The sequence below is a fragment of the Pteronotus mesoamericanus genome, unplaced genomic scaffold (assembly GCF_021234165.1).
Source record: "Pteronotus mesoamericanus isolate MK-2021 breed Mesoamerican mustached bat unplaced genomic scaffold, CSHL_Meso_final scaffold_85, whole genome shotgun sequence".
NCBI lineage: Eukaryota > Metazoa > Chordata > Mammalia > Chiroptera > Mormoopidae > Pteronotus > Pteronotus mesoamericanus.
In genome coordinates this window covers 79,206,149-79,223,775 of record NW_026555329.1, presented here as the reverse complement: position 1 = coordinate 79,223,775, position 17,627 = coordinate 79,206,149, and the positions used below count along the sequence as shown (strand labels likewise).

General features: G+C 39.8%; 1 protein-coding gene across 1 annotated transcript in view; it reads left to right on the top strand.

The window, feature by feature from the left end:
* Window positions 1–17,627, top strand: part of EZH2 (enhancer of zeste 2 polycomb repressive complex 2 subunit) — a 65,840-nt gene that overhangs the window by 17,166 nt on the left and 31,047 nt on the right. The window contains exons 2-4 of the mRNA XM_054564471.1: window positions 7,640–7,737; window positions 11,608–11,731; window positions 12,302–12,430. Coding sequence (XP_054420446.1) covers window positions 11,615–11,731; window positions 12,302–12,430 — 246 coding nt within the window. The 5' untranslated portion in view covers window positions 7,640–7,737; window positions 11,608–11,614. The remainder of the gene's footprint in view (window positions 1–7,639; window positions 7,738–11,607; window positions 11,732–12,301; window positions 12,431–17,627) is intronic.

The following is a 17,627-nucleotide window of genomic DNA, read 5'->3' as shown; positions in this document are numbered from 1 at the left end:
GCAGCTGGACTTAGCGTGTGGTCTGTGGACCACAGGGACCTGTGATGTTAGAACTGTTTTTGTAATAATACTAAGATGTATTTGCCTTACCTTTTTTTTTTTTTTTTTTTTACTGTGCTGACATATGCACAAATAAGAAAGGAATGGTGTGTAAAACCAGTTGGCACCTTAGCACTTGGAGTAGAAAAAAGACATTTTTACTGGAGGGTGTCCTTGATAAAGTGATAAAAAATATTAATTTTATTAACACAATTCTGAGTGCACACATTTTTAACATTCTGTGCAACAAGATGGGAATGTACGTAAGGTGCTTCTACTGCATATCCCAAAGTATGACGATACTCTAGCAAAAGCACTTAAGCAATTGAGTGTCAAGCTACACTAGGGGCTTTTTCCATGGTGAACACCATTTGTACTTAAACAGAATGGGCAGACGAACTATGATTATTCAGGCTTGGGTATTTGGCAAAACATTTTTCAACAAAGTGAGCCTGTCACTTCAAGGGAAACAAGTGACCTTTGTCTTGCCGATGATAACATTTAAGCTTTCAAGCAAAAATTAGAATTTTTGGAAAACTTGTATCTGTCACTGTGAGCTGGACAGTTTCCCAATAAATACTTAAAGACTTAATGATGAGATCAGTGGGTTTAATAAATACAATGTCTTGAAATATATCTGCTTCTGGAAAATCTGCATGATTCAGGGGACCAGTGTTTTTCAGAGGAGGAGCGATGATGATGTAGCATCATGTGTGAGTTAAAGATTCACTTAAAGTGACTGGGCCAGTGAACTTGAATGTAGCAGAGTAGGAAAAGTTTATTGATACAGTTTCAGATTCCCTGTGGCCGCTGATCTTTTAAGAAACTACCATTGTTTATAGAAAAGTAGTGGTTGTCTTGGAAAAGGACCTATGAGATTCAATTGCCAGGTCAACTAGCCACTTTTTCATAGAACAGTGTTGGTGTAATATCAAAGCTTGAGGTAAATCCACAATTACCTCAAAAGGCTGTCAAATATTCTTCCAGTTTCTTGCTAAATATCTGTTTGAGAATAGTTTCTTCATACTCTTTAACCAAAACAACATATTGGAGCAGATTGAATGCCGAAGCAGATAGAAGAATACAGCTGTCTTCTACTAAGACGGATATTGAAGAAATTGTCAAAAATGTAGAACAATGCCATTCGCTGCTTTTTTTTTTAAAGGAAAATAATTTTTAAAAATCTGTTACTTATATTTACATGTAATTGGCTTGCATTATTTTGAAATGAGTTAATGTTTCAAGAATTTTTCAGTTTCTATTATGCCAAGTATCGATAGGTGGAGCTCCTGTAAACTAAAGGGGTCCGGAGACCAAAATGCTCAAGAATAGTGTATGGTGTTCGAACTCTCTACCTGTTTTGTTTGTCAATGCTGGTAACTGCATGTTAGTAATGTCTCAATTTGGATTATTAGTTTCAAATCTTTTGTCATAAAAAAAAAATTTTTTTGTCTCGTATGAGTACATCTGACTTAATTTTTTTTTTTTTAATTTTAGAGGAAGGTGTGGGGGTGGGGGGCAGAGAGAAAGAGAGAGAGAACCATCTCTCTGTCGTTCCACTCATTCATGAATTCATTGATTGATTCTAGCATGTGCCCTGAGCAGGATCGAACCCACAACCTTGGTGCATCTAGATGAGGCCCCAACCAACTGAGCAACCTGGCCAGGGCCATCTTGTGTTTTAATTTTAGGTTATCCTTGCCATCCTTTTTCTTTATTCCCTCTGACATCAACCCAGCCAGAGCCCTTATCACTTTATTCCTGAATTACTCCAGTACTTTGGTATTTTATAATATGTGTTTTTCAAACTTGAGTGTTGAATGGAACTTCAGGGTTGACTAAGACTATATTTTAAATATGTTCCCTAAAAATGTACAAACTACTTATAAAAAGGTATAAACCAAAGCAGTGTTACAAATTAAACACTATCAAATCAACAACACATATTTAATGATGCTATTTTGTGAAAACTGAATAGTTGACATTAGAGCTTATAATGGAATTGCATGGCAGCCTCAGGACCAGTTTTATTATATTACTTTAATTTGGTTTAATAATTCTAACATAGAGAATGGCTATTACCATAAATATGTTTTATAAAACAGTGTTAACTTTTAGTCTTTATCTTTTCAGGATAATCAGACCTAGTAGTATTGGGTTGGCCAAAAAGTGTGTTTAGTTTTTCCTGTATGAAAGCTCTAGTATTGCTTAGTTGTCTTTAACTTCATGCGAAACAGTTTTGTTAGATTGCATTGTGACAACTGTCATACCATACGCATTAAAAAAAAAAAATTATCTGCCCTGGTTGATGTGGCTCGGGATTGAGTGCCAGCCTGTGAACCAAAGGGCTACTGGTTCGATTCCCAGTCAGGGCACACACCTGGGTTGCTGGCCAGGTCTGCAGTGTGGGGGTGCATGAGAGGCAACCACACATTGATGTTTCTCTCCCTGTCTTCCTCCCTTCCCTCTGTCTAAAAATAAATAAAATCTTGAAACAAATTTAAAAAAAATGATCAAAATCGGTGAATTTTTGTGCAGCCATTTTAATACTGAAGATGGAAGAAAATAAGCAACATTTTCAGTGTATTATGCTTTATTACTTCAAGAAAGGTAGAAACGGAGCTGAAAAAAAATTTGTGCCATGTATGGAGAAGGTGCTGTGACTGACTGCACATGTCAGAAGTGGTTTGTGAAATTTCTTGGCACTATTCACATTTGGGCCAAATAATTCTTTGCTGTGGGCTGTCTTATTCATTAGAAGGTGTTTAGCAGCACCCGTGGCCTCTATCCACTAGAAGCCCATGGTGGGAGACAGCCGGCATACTCCAAATATCCAAATCAATATAGTTATTGGTGAAAATGAAGTGTGTCTTTTATTTTGTGGAAAAAAACCATATACTTTTTGGCCAACTCAATAGTTAGCCTGAACAGTGACACCTAGCAATCCCTGAATGTGAGTTTTAATGGCAGTTGAATATTCTGTAAAGCCGCATTGATCACTGGAGCCTTGTGGAGTTAATTGAAGTCTGCATCAGATAGATAATTAATCCAATTATTTTTGGAATGTTTACTAGAAAATATGTTATTATGTACTTTACCTCTGGGTTTGCTGTTAACAAATTGTTGCTGGTTGATGGGAGCAAAGTGCATGTTAGCGGGATCTCTGCATCCATCCTCCCACTGACAGTTGCAGCGCGGATTAGGCGCTTTGTGCTTCAGCGCAGTTTCCTGTTGGCCAGCCTTCCCATATTTGCCTTGCCCTGTTTCCCTGTCTTTCCCTAGCACTCAACACCATCTTACATACAAAACATTTTTTATTTTGAGTGTTTCCTTTTAGGCAGATTTTAAGTTCTGTGAGGTCACAGATTTTGGTGGTTGTATATTGCTAAGTCTGCAGTTTCTGTAATAGTGCCTACCATGTGCTAGATATTCAGTCATATTGATTGAATGACTGAATGTATATTAACCCCTCTCTCTACTCAGTGCTACATCCTGATGCTCTTTCTTGTGTTACATGCTTGCTGTTGTCTCCCGGATGGGGCATTTCTAACCTTATATTTTTAAAGCATTCTAATTATCTGTACATTTTTTTCCTTCTATTTAACATTCCTGTAAAGCATTTTAACTTTTTCAAATATATTTCTGTTCTGTTTATTATTTTAAAAAGTGGTCACTTAAAAAATGGATGTCTTTATGTAATGGTTGTTGTGTAACTTTTTAAAAAAACTTTATTTTTGAATAATTTTAGTTTCTGTAATCGTGGTCCATTTATCAAAATTAAGCAATCAATATTAGTGTGTTACTGTTAACTAAACTAGAGATTTCATTTGGGTTTTACCAGTTTTTTTCTTTTCTGTTCCAGGATCCAGTCCAAGACTCCATATTGCATTTCATTGTTTCCCTAGTCTCTTCCTATCTATGACAGTTTGTGTCTCTCCTTGTTTCGACCTTGATAATTTTGAGCAGTATTGGTCAGATGTTTTGTAGAAATGCCCTTCAGTTTGGGTTGAGCTGGTGGCTTTAGTGCGATTAGACTGAGGTTGTGGGTTATGAGGTTTATCGGTGGCACATGACAGTAACAGTACTTACCACTGACGCTTTAACCATGATCACTCGACCACAGTGGGGTCCTTTGGGTTTCTCCACTGTGACATTGTTTACTGTCCCCTTTCCAGACTCCGCTTTGGAAATGGCTCACTGAGTCTAGTCTGACCTCATCGGGCAGGGAGTAGAGTGCTACCTGCCAGGTCAGGGGGTGTCCACGTACCCTATGTTGTTGGAGTTCTCTGTAAGGAAGATTTGTCTCTTCTCCATTTACTTAGTTATTTAATCATGTATTACATCACAGACTCATGGATACTTAATTTTATTAAATCAGTTTTAATTTGATACCATTGTGACTTATTTGCTGTTCAAATAATTCCAGCTTTAACCATGGGGGGTTTCCTCACTCAGTAAGTGCTTCTTGTCTGTGACGTGTCCTCTTCTTTTAGTCTTTTGAACAGTTCCTGACTTTCTGCTACCGGCTTTTCTTGTATTTTCCTTGTCCCAGCCCTAGAACCAGCCATTTTTTTAGTGCTCTGCTTTCTTGTACTGGAGAATGGTATTTAGAAAAAAGATACGGGTGCTGGGTGTGCTGCTGTAGCATCACTGCTTCGAGGCTTTCTGTGGACGGAGCTTGGAAATAAATGTGTGTCTGCTAAGCCATGTGTATGCATGTCTGTATTTCTGTACCTGTATGCACATATCTTAAAAATAAATGAATTCAGCCCTGGCTCTTGTGGCTTGGTGGATTGAGCGCCGGCCTGCAAACCAAAGGGTCACCAGTTCAATTCCCAGTCAGGGCATGTGCCTGGGTAGCGGGCCAGGTCCTCAGGAGGGGGCGTGCGAGAGGCAACCGCACATTGATGTTTCTCTCCCTCTCTTTATCCCTCCTTTCCCCACTCTCTAAGAGAATAAATAAATAAAACCTTAAAAAAAAATGAGTTCATACTGATACCTCCGACTCTAGTCCATATCCATCCATTGCTTATTTGTAATTGGAACCCCTGAGAGAAATTTAATAACTAGGGTACAGTGTTTATGCACAGTTCTTTTTAATCTTTTTTAAAAAATTATTTACTTTTAAAGAGAGGGGGAGGGAGTGAGGAAGAGAAACATGTGAGAGATACATCGGATCTGTTGTTGCTCACATGCCCCCTAACTGCACAACCCAGGCATGTGCTCTGACTGGGAATCGAACCAGTGACCTTTAAATTTGAAGGCTGGGGATCAATCCACTGAGCCATACCAGCCGGGGCTCCATCTTTGTTTTTATCTGCATACAGTCTACAGTTTTAAAAAAAATGACTCTTTTCACACTGGATTGTTGTCTTAACTTTTTTATGTGACTGTTGTAATTGCTATCTTATTCTTCTGCTGTTTGTGTAGTTCATAGCCAATATTATGGCACTGTCCTGTGTACCTTACATAAATTTGTTTCTCATAGCACCTCTTTGAGGTAGATACTCCTATGTTAATCTCTTTTTCATGAGGGGAGAGAGGCACAAAGATGTTTAGTAACTTGGCTAAATTCATGAACAGCTGGTATGTGGGAGAACTGGGGTCTGAACCCAGGTAGGCTGGTTTTGGAGTCTGTCTGTGCTCTTGTCTTTTGCTTAAGACTGGATATGATTTAGAATTTAATAGGACTTAGAATTTAATGTCCACTTGCTGTTTAATGTTGAACTGCGTTTGGAATGGAGAGTGCTCTTCCCATGTTCTTTGTCTCGCATTCCTAACAGCCATTGTTAATCATGATGGCGCTCCTCTTTCTCTGAGCTAGAACGTTGCCCGGCCTGGGAACCTTTGTAGCACTCGGGGGACACATGAAATGCGGCCTCCTGTCTTACTGTCCTGAGAGCAGGGTGCAGTGCAGTGGCCCTTGCATCTGCCTTTCGAAGTTCTTGCTCACTCTCAGGCTTAGTTTTTGTGAGGTGTGGGTGGAGGGTCTTTTCCCTTGTGCATTGGACCTACTTCTCCTAAGTAATTAATTTTTATCTCTCATCACAAGTTACATCTCTGTGTCTGTCTAGGTTCTCTTTATCTTTACCTGCAAAATTTGTTTACTATTAATTTACTTTTGAGTTTATTAAAGCAATGGATTTTTACTTAAAAAATAAGTGAAATTGTTAAATGAGACTAACATGTTCTCAAAGAATCTAAAAATAAAAGCACTATTGAAGATTGGTGATTTTTCAAAATAGGCAATTTTATGACAGTCTTGTGAAGTAAAAAGACATTTTAGTCAGAAAAGGACATCGAGCATATTGCAATTGTGTACTTAAATTTTGTTGGGTTTGGATTTGACTTTATTTAGTGTGGTATTCAGTTAGGAGTCACAGTGAATGCTGTTAATATATTTGGGAAGGATAAATAGTACATGTAATTTATTACTTAGTGTTCTTCCGATAAGTAGAAAGAAGACTCCACAAGACTGAATAGGTGGCTAATACCTTGGTTTGGCAAATCCTTTAGGAATGAAGAACCCTTAAAGAAAGGCATCAAGGGCACTGAAAAATGCCCAGGGAACTTAAAAATTCCTCCGTCGTTGGCAACTCGGTAAGGAGGGTTAGGGATGTCGTCTTAGGTGAAGGCCCTCACAGGTGGACCGGCTGGGCCTGACAGAGAAGGGGGCTGATTCTTGTGGCCTCATCACCCGCGAGGTGGCTGGATGTGTCTTGGCCACATCACTGGGGTTGTAGGCACTTGGAGGGCGGAGAAAGCTCCTCGCCTGGCGGGAAGCAGAGCCCCCCGGGTGTGTAGCTGCGGCCCTTCCTGATGCTGTTGAGGATGAGAGCCCGCCTCTGTCGTTTCAGGCCTTAGTGTACCTATAATCTCAGTACTAAGAATCTATCTCAGTCCCCCTCTGTATTTCATGTGGCAGAGCACCTCATCCAAACTGGTTTCAGCAAAAAAAAGGGAATTACTTGGCTTGCATGACTGAATAGTTCTGGAGTCGGTTTAGCAAAGCATCCCTCCTTCGGGGCTCAGAGGTGGGATGAGAGTCCATTTCTTGGTGTTGGGCGTTTTCTTTCTCTGTTGTTGACTTTGTCTTTGCCGGCTTTTCTCTTGTGGTTGCAAGTTGGCTTCCAGCCATCCTCAGGGCAACATGTTTCCAGGTTTACATCTAAGTGGAAAAGTGAGCATTCTTGCCTTCACGTTCCAGGGACCCTCCTGAGATTCTCACTGTGGCTGGATCGCTTCCGGTCATGTGTGCAGCACGGTCCTGGTGACTCTGCAGGGAGCGGCGGGCCTTGGCCAGGCCAGCTCCCTGGGCTTCTTCCTGTGGCAGTGGCGGTCCTCAGAGAGGGGGTGGTGGGAAGTTCCCAGAGGGTGGCAGAACCACCCCCGCGTCCGTTCTAGTGGGACAGAGCTCGGTTACAAGGGTGTGGTGTTCAGGGTATTTGATTTGGTTTGATAAAATAGACTCTAGACTACATAATTTTTTTCCTTTTTTCTTTTTCTTTTCTTCTTCTTTTTTTTTTAAAGAGCCACTGAGCCACGCCAGCCAGGGCTCTTTTTCTAATTTAAGTTAAAAAAAGTTTTTTATTGATTCCAGAGAGAGAGGAAGAGAGAGAGAGAAACATTGATGTGAGAGAAACATTGGTTGGTTGCCTCCTGCACACGCCCCAACCGGGGACTGAACCTGCAACCTAGGTATGTGCTCTGACTGGAGATTGAACCCGCAACCTAGGTATGTATGTGTCTCTACTGGGAATTGAATCCAAGACCTTTCAGTGCATGGGATGATGCTCCAACCAACTGAGCTGCACAGGTCGGGCTATATAATTTTTTTTAATTTTATTTATTTTATAATTAATTCTACAAGGTTTTAAATGGTTCCCTGCTATAATCTGGTTTGCCCTTTGAAATAAAGCATAACCATTGTTTTGGTTTTACTGTACGGTATATAGGTAGAATCGTATTTCAGTGACTGGAGCTATACCATAATGTTTTGAATAAGAGAAGATGTTTTCATGTCCTAGATAAAAATCATACTAGTGCTATTTATTTCACTTATGAAACAAAACAAATGTTGTGATTGATAAGTTTGAAAATTGGGTATATTCACAAATTCCCGTCCACTTAGTGGTAAGTCATTTTAATAAAGGTTTCTTTTTGCTAATACATGAATATTTGAAGCTATACTTAAATAGTTGGCTGTGGTGTAGTGGAAAACAGTCAGAAACCCAGTTGGGGTCTGAGGGGCGTGCGTTGGAAGACTTCCTGCGTAATAGGCGCAGCGCTGGGTGAGTCTGGCGCGACCAGCTTGGAGACAGGTGGCGCCGTCCCTTTGTGATTGGGGCTGTCTTAAGGCACTGTCAGCTTTCTCAATAGAAAGAAATTCAAGAAACTCCCGATTCTCGCTCAGGACTCTTGACTGGTAGGGCAGCTGGGTCACGGGCTTCTGTTGCCCCTGCGACGCATCTCTCAGGGGGCTTGGGGCACAGCTGATGATTTTCCATGCTCAGGCGTGGTAGCCACCCTTCCTTCTCCGGCCTGGGGCACAGGTGTGCTTTAGGAGCTCCTCAAGATGGGGGCACACTAACAAATCTATTTTTTTATTTGTTTTAAAATCTGCTCTCTGCCAAGTACACAACCAGGCCCCGGGATTTCATAAATGAATAAAAATGAATCTTGCTGCTGAAGAATTAAGTGGGGGTGAAGTGGAGTGAAAAACGTGAAAATGTGATTTTAATATTATAAATGCTGTGATAGAGAGAGTTTGTTTTATGGACAGTATCCTTCTAAATGGTGCCTCTTGTTTTCTTCTTTACAGAAGATGGTCTCCCTGTTTATTACTGTACTTCCAAAGAACAGTCTGGACACTTTTATATTTATTTCTTAAATCAGATTTTTGATAATCTCCCCTAGATGAATTACCCTAATTTTCTTCATTTCCTCTCAGTTGTGCAGTTATTTAGAGGCTCATCCTATAGACTAAAACCTCCACTCATGTACGTTGTTTAGATGAGCTATGTGAAATCTGTAAATGTGGAAATTTATCCATATTTGTCCTCTTTCAAGAGAGGTTGGTTCCAGATTCAGTTTTGAAATGTTCTGTTGTCTCACCACTTGTTTAGTTGGCTAAACTTGGTCAGAAAGCCTTTTGTTGTGACACACTTTATTGTAACTAAGGTAGAAGCAACATGAAGGTGTTCCAGAATGTTAGACAAGGAGGGTTGTAGTACAGAAACGTAATGCTAATTAACGATACCTCTTTACCAAGACATAGCACGTGTGCGCGTTAAAAAAGCATTGTAGCAGCACCCACACTGTGCATTGGGGGAAACTAAATGCCCTGGCCCTCCTGTAGGGTTTGTCAGGGGTGTTGCCTCTAAGACCAAGAATTTGTCAAGGCAGCAGATCCGATCGTTGTGAAATCATTTTTGAGCTCATGAAGCAACAGATAATCACTTTTTATCAGACTCCTTTTCTTTCTAGTTTCTAGGCCTTTGATGTGCTAAATGTCTAAAATAATTTGCATAGTATTACTTGAGCTTCTTTGTTAACTAGCAGATTTGAATGCAAACAGTTGCCACAAAGTTATATCTTAAAGGAAGCTCCAATTTTTTCTTAACTTCAGTGTCTTTTTGCCCTCTTCACTGTCTTTCTAGCTTTCTTCTTCCCTCCTAACTTCCTGCATTGCTTCAAGGAGGGGCATCTAGGTGAGTTCAGCCTTCTCTGTTGTAAGGACAGTTACCTTTGTTCCACTTCAGTAACCCAGAGGCAAGGCTGCATTTTTAACCTTTCACAAGGAATACTCCTATCTCTGACCTCATTTAACTGTTTTTACCTCAGATTCTGAAATCTCTTCATTCTTCTCATTTGTTCAGTCCTTGGAGTTTTGAGCCTCAACCACCCTAAACATCCGCCTCTGTCAGAGGGGTCTGCAGGCTCCTCTCTGCCCAGACAGCCCTGTCTCCAGGGGTGTCTGCTCACGCCTTGGCGTTTCTTTCATTCCTTCTTGGACTTTGAACCCCATCTTAACTGTCAGGTTGTGTCCTTGCCTTCCCTGCCACCCCTCTGCAGTCTAGTCTGTCCAGTCCCCCCCCCCCCCCCCGCCATATTAATCTTATATTGGAATTTTTTTTTTTTTTTTTGGCCTTCTTAGGTAGGCTGTCAGCTCCTTAAGGGCAAGTTCTGTGTTTCACTCATCTTTGTGTATTCATTGCCGGGACCTTATTACGTGCTTTCTTCGCCCCTCTTTCAGCTCTGAATAACCCCGCATTTGCACTCCGTGTTGCGGTTTGGTGGTTGAGCGTTTTTACTGAGAGCTGCCCAGACCCTGGCTCTTTCTCTAGATCTGGACTTCTTGGGCCGTTTTCTCTCGGCCTGAGGGGATTATGGAAGCAGGTAGGTAAATGAAACCTTACTCAGTTATTCAGGCCAGGAAGTCATCTTCCCCCACATTGAAATCATCACCTGGTTGTCTCCTGAGTAGCCCTCGAGTTCCTTTCCTGCCCTGCTAGCAGCGTGGTGGCAGCTGCTGTCCCCTCTTGCCTGGAGACTGTGTTGCAGTCTGGTCCGCCTCGGCCTCACCTTTGCCTCTGTCTCCCCACCTCCCCTCTTGCTTTGCAGTCACCTGGCCTTCCAAGGTGGAAACCTCCTCTCCCCTGTTACTTAAAGCCCAGTGGCTTTCCACTGCTTTTAGAGAAATGAAAGCCAAACTCCTGAACATGGCACCTTTGCACTGCCAGAGAAGTGTTCTAATCTTTTGAAGATACAGGTATGGTTTCATAGTTTGAGAAGACAATGTTCTAGAAGAGGACTTACTTAGACTCAAAGTGGGAACTCTAGTATGAATGAGGTACCTTGTGAACTGTAGGTTGTCCTCAGAGTTGAACACAGTTAGTTCCCAGAGCCTGAAACTGAAGATAAGGCAGAGGGTTTACTGTGCGTTTGCCGCATTCCTTTCTCCTCTTGCTGGCAGAGGGACCCCTCATGTCAGTAGATGTAGCTCAAGAGGCAGGAACCCATTTTACCAGTGTTTAAGGTGAGAACTGTGGTTTAAAAGTGTATAGGAGGAACACTTTAATTTGTACATTGGTTGTGTATTGTACTCTTTCTACTTTTAGTGCTGCATGTAAATTTTACTTTTTTGGACTTGTCACTTTTATATTACTCAATTTTGCCTGTAATGTAACGATGAAAACTTAGGGTCATTCTACATTTTTTCGCTCCACAGTGTGGATGTCATAGATTAAAAACTAGCTTGTTATAAGGTATACTTAATTCCTGTAATGGGATCATATTTCTGTAAGATGGCTGATCTGTAGGGGTGGGGAATCTGTGTAAATAAAAATATATTTTAGAAGTTGTGATGAGTAAAACTTTATAGTACTTTGAATGAAATGTTTTATGGATTTAACCATTCAGATCAAAGGAGCACCCTTCTGCAAATGTCTACACTACAACTATGTATTATTTCTTTTGCTGCTTGTTAGTTTGCTGGGGATTAACACACAAGGGATCATATTCTGGATGGTTAGATTAGTGATTTTAATATGAAACCATTGCTTTTAGAATAATCATGGGCCAGACTGGGAAGAAGTCTGAGAAGGGACCAGTTTGTTGGCGGAAGCGCGTGAAATCAGAGTACATGAGGCTGCGGCAGCTCAAGAGGTTCAGGCGAGCCGACGAAGTGAAGGTATCGCTTACTTTGTCTTTTGTGAAAAGGTACATACAATTGAAGATAGCTTTTTTCCTCCCTAAAGATATGTTTTAATTTGAAATGGTACATTTTCAGCCAAGGCTATATTTACATTACGATAAATGAAGACTTGGAAGCTCAAGTTGTTATCTGTCTTAACATAAAATGGTACCATGCACAGCAGTGATATGGGAAAGATTTTCAGCCTGCTTGGAATTCACTGCCTTTTTGTATACCTTTGCATTGCATCTGTAGACTCGGGCCCACATAGACAGGGCTGTGCATGGTTTCATGTTTCGAAAGTCATTGTCAGTTTTTTAAAATACGGAGTTAACAAAGGATGGAAATAATTCCCTGTTCCCCTCCCATTTACAATAAAATAACAGGTGTGGTGTTTTTGTATTATTTAAATGTGGGAAACGACAGTTTATTTAAAAATCTTCATGCGTTAGAGGGAATGTTCCTGGTATTTTTGAAAAATCACTAGATTTTAACCCTCAGTAGACATATTACAAGTGGTCTAACAATGAACAATTTTTTTCCTCCTCTGCTTTATTTTTTTTAAAGAGTATGTTTAGTTCCAATCGTCAGAAAATTGTGGAAAGAACGGAAATCTTAAACCAAGAATGGAAGCAACGAAGGATACAGCCTGTGCACATCCTGACTTCTGTGAGCTCATTGCGCGGGACCAGGGAGGTTGGTTAACTCCCGCGCCGCAGTCCTTCTCGGCGCTTTCTGGTTTTTGCTGCTGGGACGCTGGTTGTTTGTTGAGAGAAAGTAGTGGCTGACTTCTGGATGTCCATCTTTTTATTGCCATTTCTTTTTCTTATGTAAATGTTAATGGCTGCCTTAGGTAACACAGAGCTCTAGTGTTTGATGTACGTTTCACTGTTACTAGGCAGATTCTGAGATTTTTAAAGACTATTGTTGAAAAAAATCTTTTAAATTAAATACTCTTCAATGTCCTCATCAGATCACTATTTAGAACAAGGCTTTCTGACTCAGTTGTCTTTTTTCTCCCATTAATATGAATTAGTCATGCTCTAAGAAGTACCTCCTTTTTGTTCATCTTCTTAGACAAAGTTTTCCATAATTTGTTTAAATTCTAAGGCTCTTTTAATAAGAATTTTTTTTTAAAAAAGGTCTCACCAGGGGATATGTTTATTGACCTTAGACAGAGAGGAAGAGAGAGAAAGAGAAACGTTGATATGAGAGAGAAACACCTATCAGTTACCTCCTCTACGCGCCCTGACTGGGATTAAGCTGACAGCCTCTTGGTGTACGGGACATGGGATGTTCTAGCCAGCTGAGCCACTCGACCAGGTCTTTTACAGGAATTTTAAATTGAGCGTTGAGAACTTACTTGGAATTTCCTTTTCTGTAGCAATTTCTGAATGAATGAGATATTAATTCCTCCAAAAAATCTTATTCTTAAAGGAAGGTGATAAATCTGTGGTAGATTGTATGATTCAATAACACAGGAAAACAAGTGGCAACAAGATGAAAGATAGTGTGGGCGCTTAAACAGTGTAGAACCATGTTAAAGCATTTCTCTTTGAGTACCTGTTTTATATAGAAAGATGGCATAGGGTATGTTACCCTATCTGACTGGGCTCAAGCAGAAAGAGGGGAAAAGTGATTTGGAATTTAGATTATCCTGTGTAGTAGAGTATTGACTGGAGCCTCTATCTAAACTAGCAGTTTTCAGCCATGTGCCACAAGAAGTTTTAAAAACATGCAGTGTCCTCCCTGACTAGTGAGTGGCTCAGCGGGTTGAGCGCTGGCCTGCGAACCGAAAGGTCACTGGTCCGATTCCCAGTCAGGGAACATGTCTGGGTTGTGGGCCAGGTCCCCAGTTGAGGGCATACGAGAGGTAGCTGATTGATGTTTCTCCCTCCCTTCTTTTCTCTGTAAAAAATAAATAAAATCTTTCAAAAAAAAAAAAATGCAGTACCTGATTATTTAGTCAGGGGCACTGACCTTTTCTCTCTTAGATTGTTAAATAAAAAAAATGACAGCCAATACAACAATAGGCGCCAGTATAGATGAATCAAAATTATACCTATTTTTTGGTCTAATCAGCAAAAGATATATTTTTTGGTGTTGCAAAATTTTAATAATTAGTTTATGTGTGCCATGAGATGAAAAAGTTGAAAATGGCTGACCTAAGCTATGGAATTTGTTCTAAAATACATTTCAATGAGTAGCCATTTTTAATACAATGTGGTGATAACCGAGCACTACTTTGCTGTAGTCTGAGACCTGTGGCTCGGGCACACTGGCTTCAAAGGCGCGCCAGCACCGTCCCAGTAGCCCAGTGAGCTACAGACATGGGCCTGGTGATGGCTTCGTGACAGCGGGCGGTTCCAGTGGCAGTGCCTGGCTTGGGATGTTCTTAGCCATTTATGCCTTTTGTCAGGTGACTATTCTTTAAAGCTCTGACTTGTACTTATATGAACATGTATGATGTGCAACAAACATGTCTGCACCATCTGGGACAGGTCAGGGCTTACATATTGGAGGTAATAACTTTATTGATGTACTAAGGGTGAAAGGGATTTTTTTCTATGCCAGTTAGAACAATCTTGAAAGGGTTAAGCAAGGGGCTTCTAAGTAATTCTTTTGAAAGTTTTGTCTGGTGACCTTCTGGAAATTTGAGGTGAGGAACAAAAAACCCCCCCCAAAAACCCTCATTTTATTTCCCTCCCTGGAGGAATAAATCTTAGAAATTTGGAGAAATAAAGTAGAAACACATGGAACACTTATTTTTGGCACCCATTAGAAATCCCAAAATGCTATCAAAAGCCCAACTTACTTTAATAATAAAAGTTAACAGCAGTAATGATTTCTGGCACTGTGCAAGGTACTCTGTACACATTATTTTATTTAATCTTCATGATGGCTGTATTATACCTCCCCCCCGACTTTCCCAGATGAGGAAACTGAGCCTTAGAAGAGTTAAGTCAGTTTTGCTTGCTGTAATGATCTGATGAGGGCCCAGAAGAGTACACTTTGCTCAGACATATTAAAAAATTAGTAAATTCATTATTTATGTACAGCTGCAGTTGCTCATAATATAATTTTTGGCATTAAATTTAAGAGTACAATATAATCAAGTGTGTATTTACCAATTGAAAATTTCTTATGATTTTTGTCAAATGGAGATAAACATTGCATGTCAAGCTATCTAACTTTACTGTGAGTTTATGTGAGAAATTGTGAAAAGAAATTAGCATTTTAATAAAACTGTTTTCTAAACTTGGTACCCCACGCAGGTTGAGAAACACCATTTTCAAAAAATAGGAGGGGAAAGGAGGGAAGTAGTCCCAGCCTCAGGTATTCAGTTTCTGTTGGTGGAACTCTGGCCTGGTCAGGCACGTGGTTTTGAGCTGCTCTTGATAACCAGTCTGCTTCAGATGATGGTTCTTCGATTCCCTCTGTCCTCACCTCCTTTCAGACCGCCATCCCTGACTTTTGGAAATTGGAGATTTATACAGTTTGTGATAAGCCTTTTGGTGTTATCACAATAAATAATAAAATATTAGGGCTGAAAAGGAATTTAATGATCTCTGTTTAATTGCCTTTTCAGATAAGAATATAGCTATTATTTTTTTTCTTCAGTTTGAGCCTTTTCAGCTATATATTGATTTCTTTTATATGCTATAAAAGTGGGAGTCTGGAGCAGGTTAGAAGCATGAGGATAAATAAAAGCCTGTTTTGCAGACTTTTCTAGTAGCAGGCTTGGCAGGGCTTTGGGCTGCAGTGCTGACCCAAACACCTCGTCTGTGGCTTTGAACACTCGGAAATGCTATCCTAACGGTGCTCATTTTTATAAGCTGCTGATTCTTTGTAAGCCCCGTCTTCGGTTTTAATACCTTGCAGCATGGCGATGATTCAATGACAATTTTCAGTTTTTTACACGTCTTTTACTTTCTTCTCTTCTGTACTTGTAGATACACTCAGTTTTAAAGTGACTGATTTTATCCAGGTTATTTCAGTAAAGAATGTCTGACAAGTTTACTCTCTGGTCTAATGAAGTGACTGCTGTAGGTGCCGTCTTCAGCTTAAGGAGCTCTGCAGCTGAACCTAGAGGCCACATCTGCAGTATATTGTTTTCAAGACACTTTCTGATATCTGTTTTTGGTGAGGTTACGGAACCTTAGGCAATGTTACGTGTAGAATGTGTCTTATTTTTGTGCTTCTTTTAAAAAATACTTCTGACTTCTTGAAGACAGTGACTATAATCTATGTTTTAAATTTATTTTTTGTTCTTTGGTTGATCTTTTTAAGGGGCTTAAACATGTCCCTAAGTGATACATACAAGCCAATGGATGTATGCCTTATTGCCATGATACGTGGCTGTTCATCACAACATTTTCAGGTGACCTTCATTCCTTTTCTTCTGTAGGTCTGCACCGTTGGTAGTCATACTCTTCAGTCAGTGTGTCTGTTTTTCCAGTTTTAATGAAGAAACTGGTTTAAGAATTACCCTAGTAGTTCTTACTAGTGCATTTCTTTTTGAACATTTATCCATTTCTTGCTTAAAAACTACAAAGCCCTTTATCCTTCATTGATTCTTCATATCAAGCTTTATTACCTATACCTAGTGTGACTGAAAGAGGCTTGCTCAAATGATGTCTGACTTCTGGGTAGATGGTGTGATTGGTTTTGTAATTTAAAAATTCCCTGCTAATACGCATTTTTAGATTCCCGGGAGAATATAATGTTCTTGCAAGAATTCTGTGTCTTGTTTACTGGAAGAGTGAGAATTTTTCATGTGTGTGGAAAAATTCAGCTGGGCTTCTTGAGAATGCTTGACACACAAGCCGCATCAGGAAGGCCTCCTAGTCCTCCGTTCAGGAAGAATTAAATGTCTTGTGGACTTTGCAGTACATGGGTTTGCTCTTCCTAGTGATGTCTGAAATGATTTTAAGTTCATCACCTATCATTTGACATTCGTATATATTTTTTTGGAGAGAATGCTATCAAAATAACATAGAATGTGTAAGTTCTTTAATGTGTTTGCAGTTTGGACTGACTTGTTGAAGAAGAGAAAAACATTGTTTTGTTTACATGTAAACACTTATTGTTGATTGAATTGGTACCGCACTTTCCTAAGTTAACTTAAATGAATTTAGTTACTGGTTTCAAAGAAAAAAAAATGTTAGTTTACCCAATGTATAATTTTACTGTTCTTTTACTGAAATACACTTGCAACACACTTAACATGCTTTCTTTCCTTTGTAAATTGCAGGATGACAGTACCAATAGGTCTAGAGTCTCCTGAGTCCTTTGAGCAGATTATTGGGAGGGAGTGAGGTCGCTTTTGTCCTGTCTTAAAAATAAAGGGATGCCTCTCCCAGGTGTCTGCTTTGACTTTCAGTCTGAACATATCCATCCTTTCTTGGTTCCTGAAGGAACTGATTTTTAAGTTGCTTTCTGCTCCTGTTGGCCTCTCTTAACCATATGCTGTATTTACTTGGAGAATTTAGTCTTCCATTAACTCTGCCGGTCCTTCCACCCATGTAGCTTTTCAAATCACTGCAGCCTTCGTTTCCTTTCTGGCTTTCTCTTGGCTGAAATAGATGGAGCATTTCTTAAATGACCGTAAAGGAAGTGTTTCTTCTCTTTTGAAAGGAAACTAATCCAATAAAAGCATTTAATGGATTTCCAAAGGGTTGTTTAACAAAGAACAAAGGTCACTTAAAATGTTTTGAGTTTATATTTTAAACTTAACATTAGATATCTTAAGTTTAAAGTGAGCTTTTAAAAATGTTATGTTTATGTTGTGCAGTTAATAAGCAAGAATTACATTTAATTTTTTTAATCCTCACTTGACATTTTTCAATTGCTTTTATTTTATTTTTTGAAAAAAGATTTTATTTATATATTT